This window comes from Morone saxatilis, unplaced genomic scaffold (assembly GCF_004916995.1).
Source record: "Morone saxatilis isolate NCDOM2014 unplaced genomic scaffold, NCSU_SB_2.0 Contig22, whole genome shotgun sequence".
Classification (NCBI taxonomy): domain Eukaryota; kingdom Metazoa; phylum Chordata; class Actinopteri; family Moronidae; genus Morone; species Morone saxatilis.
In genome coordinates this window covers 8,757,660-8,761,447 of record NW_023339785.1, presented here as the reverse complement: position 1 = coordinate 8,761,447, position 3,788 = coordinate 8,757,660, and the positions used below count along the sequence as shown (strand labels likewise).

The window sequence follows — 3,788 nt, the reverse complement described above, 5'->3', positions numbered from 1 at the left end:
ATAGTCTTGCTCAACACTATTACTATGGAAAACACATTTACACTGCAGGCAGATGAGGAAATAGTATTCCTGCTCTCTGAGGGCAAAACGAATAAGCGAGAGAGAAAGAAAGAAATATTGCTTTGGTCTCCATTTAAGGGGCATGGAGGTTAACATCCTGTCTGCAGAGTCCCGGTAAGCCCACTGAGTAAATCTAGGCCACATTCAAATATGAAACAGCTACTGTGGGTTTTTTGGAGCTTAATGTCTTTGAGACGGTGCTGCTGATGTTTTCAAAGTAGCAATAAGATTTGAATAAATAATCCCTTGCTTTTCTAAAAAAACTGAGTAAGAAGATCACACCCTTGGGCATAAACAACTTCTTCTTTTGATTTCTCATGCTTCGGATTGTCCTCAAGTCTGAGTTTCCCTACCTGCCCACTCTCCCTTCTCTTATCCTTATTTATGATATTAAAATTGACTCACCCACCCTGACAATTAAAGTATTAAAGTATTAATGTAAATTAAACAGAAAGATGTCAGACAGCAGCTTTCCAACAGCACAACAGGTATATGTATAGGTACCACATTGTGATCTATTTCCGCCTATGCAGACTGAAGGTAACCAAACAGGAAATTTGAGACAGTTAACATTGCACCATTGTTTTATGTGTACGTGACAGCATGTGTTGAAATGTTCAAAACGTTCTGTCAATAAATGTATTCAGAAAACAGTGTGATCAAGTAATCCACAGAGATGGGTACAGCTCAAGCCTGTTAACTATGTGGTCATTATGAGTTTGAGTCATCTTCTTCTCTGCTTGTTAAGATCTGAAGACAAACTGCACAGCAGACAGATCCATAACGGATGAATATAAATAGAAAAACCAAGACAAAAACATCAGACATGCTAAAAATAAAATACATCTTTATTATGGTATTAATTCTTCACCTTTTGAAAAAAATATTTACAGTACACCGTAATGATCGGCAAATATATGATGTGCACAGAGCATTTATATAACTGACTCTTACATAAAGAAACATTTGAGTAACAAAAAGAACAAATACATATTCAGTACAGCTTGTGCCTGAAAGTGACTGAGAAAATCATAGCAGCAGTTAAAGGTTCCTCCAGAGCTCTAAATGCAGTTAGATGTTAATAATGTCATATTATATGGAGCAAAACATTAAGGAAGGTATGACAATTTCAAACTGTGTGGTACTTATCTTTATGTAACACATTAACTGGCACAGTCTAAAGCCTGAATGTCATTATCAATGTCATAATGAGTGATTTGATCAGACGAGCTAAACAGCAGTCAGAGACAGTAAAATGCATATGTTTGATAATGAAAAGAAAACAAGACATGCACTAACAGAGCATGTCATGAACTGTAGTCTGCCCTGATATTTGGCTCCATCACACTCCTCTAACAAACATACTAGTACAAAAATAGATTTAGTTTAAATTTACATTAGCTTTGTCTCTTCATCTACGCTGTTAGTGAGAAAAACAGGACAGCTCATAGAGATTATCCCCGAGCAACTACTGAGACTCAAACGTTCATTTCCAGCTGAATGTTCGACCCACCAGCTCATAGAACTTCTTGTTGGGTTCGTGAAAGAACTGGTAGAGTTTTTGCAGGATGGCAGGTGCCACATGAGGGTGAGCCCTGCCTTTTGAATCGTGTAAACACCGTTCTCGCCCATGGTCTCTTAAACAGTAGAATCCTTTAGTTTTATTGAAGTAAAAATTAGAAGCATTTATCTGGGGTTCCAGCTTTAAGAATCTTTCCACCTTTTTCACCTCAGGGAAGGGGTCCCTGATCAACTCGTCCCCGTCCACAACATGAATGCTCTCCAGTGGGAAGTATTTCAGCCAGTTCTGCATGTGAACATAGTACAGGCTGCGATTGAGAGCCTTGTATCCCAGGTTGATCTCGCCGTCCTTCACCAGCACGGACTCAATGGGCTGGTAGCGCTTGTGCTTCTGGAGGCGGTTGTAAAAGACCTGGGTGTAGTCCGACAGCACCCGCTCTGTGGGGTCTCTGAGGATGAGCAGCAGCTTGATGTCAGGGTTCATCTGATGGATGCGTTTGGGGACTTTGCTGGAGGTAAAGTAGGCCGGAGTCTTCTCTACCGTCAGCTGGTCGGGGAAGGCGTATGGCATCTGGCTGAGATACCAAGGCAAGCCCTTCTGAAAGTGACTCTCCCAGTCAAAGAAGTGCACCTCGTTCTGAGCTGCTGCCACCGCACTGTGCAGACTGAGCATCTCTATCAGAGCCCGCGTGCCCCCCTTCCTCACGCCAATGATTATAATTTGAGGAAGTTGCTGGAGGGTCCCGTTTGGGTGGCTCGTGGTCCCGTTGTCGGTGGGCGATGAGGTGGGGGGTAAAGGTGGGCCCCCGTCAGCCACGGGCCTGGAGGGGAGAGGGGGAGACTGCATTGCAAAAAGCAGCAGCCCGAGGAGCAACGCTGCCATGAGGGAGGTCCTGATCCTGGAGGATTTCAGCCTGGCGAAAGCACCAAAACTGTATCCCACATTGAAAGAGCAGATGCCTGAGGACAATGGTCCAATTGAAAAGCAAAACAACTGCCTCTTCTCTGCCAGCAGCAGTAACTGCAAGGGGAGAGAAAGGCTGTGATTAGACGATACCTGGTGAATATTTGGCTCAAAACACGTCCGGAAAATACCTGCTAGTCCACAATCCAGCCCACATGCCAACATGCTTAATCAGATCAAATGTATGACTCAAAAGTTTTTAAAAAAGAGCAACACCTGAATGACAATAGGTATGACTGTTGAGGTGATTAAACTTTAAACTCCAACCATAAATATCTGTAAGATGACAAACCACAAATGCACCCTTTAAACAGGAAACACGTGTTATCAGTACAGCGTGTGTCTCACGTCGTTAAAACAAATATGTCATATGGCATAAAAACACAGATCACCTTGAAAAAGGTGTGTATTCTCTATGAAACAGCTGAGTTGATCTGCTCTGAATCTCTACAACTACTACTGTATAATCGACAAAGATTTCATAAATGTGAGGCAACACCGTAAACATAAATATAAATAAATAAATACATGTCCAAGAGGAAAATGCCAAACACTGAATATAAGCTCGGAGATATTTACTGGCTTCGGGAAATAAGCAGGTGAGGTGAATACTGCAAATTAAAAGGCTGGAAAACAAGACGGACAGAAACTAGAGATTATATGGGTGGGCACACAACAACCACATGTTTTGCAGACATTGTCATGTTTTTATCCCACTATTATTTTTTTTTAAACACAGTCTCAGTCTGTGTGTAGTTCGCTGCCTCTTGCATCGACAAACAAATCTTTCCAAGTGCCGTAGATCTCTTACCTTTTCACTATAATCGTCCACTTGACAAAGATCTCATTTCGTGGAGCTTTTTTTTGGTGGGGGGGGGGCTTTATATTCGCAACAGCGATACTTCCAAAACAGCAGCTGTGTGATCCAGCTGTGCACCGTCTCCGTGGTCTTTCCCGTGCGCCACAGAACTCGCCTCCGACCGGGGAACAACTTCACCGGAGCACCTCCTCTGTGCTGTGTTTCTCTGCCAGACGGTCCTCCCGCTTTTTGAGTGTCAGCTGTTGTACGGAAGCCTACGCCTACATCACGCCTGCAGGACCACTCCCCCCACCACCCCTCACTGTGTGACCTCACGTTGTTGTAATGTTATGGTATTTGACAGGCTGCTATGGATGATATGAGAGGAGGCACTGAAGCAGGTGATGACACTTCATGGCCACACACACACATACACGTGTATGA

General features: G+C 43.2%; 1 protein-coding gene across 1 annotated transcript; it reads right to left on the bottom strand.

Annotated features, from left to right (window-relative positions):
• Positions 1-890: 890 nt before the first annotated feature.
• On the bottom strand, positions 891-3,579 carry hs3st1 (heparan sulfate (glucosamine) 3-O-sulfotransferase 1). Its single transcript, XM_035669907.1, has 2 exons — positions 3,357-3,579; positions 891-2,602 (listed from the first exon to the last, which is right to left on the bottom strand). The coding sequence occupies exon 2, from the start codon at positions 2,462-2,464 to the stop codon at positions 1,547-1,549; it is 918 nt and encodes a 305-aa protein (XP_035525800.1). The 5' UTR covers positions 2,465-2,602; positions 3,357-3,579; the 3' UTR covers positions 891-1,546.
• Between the last annotated feature and the right edge of the window lie 209 nt (positions 3,580-3,788).

Excerpts from the sequence above, each read along its gene's own strand:
- hs3st1 (XM_035669907.1), bottom strand. The coding sequence starts at position 2,464 with ATGGCAGCGTTGCTCCTCGGGCTGCTGCTTTTTGCAATGCAGTCTCCC.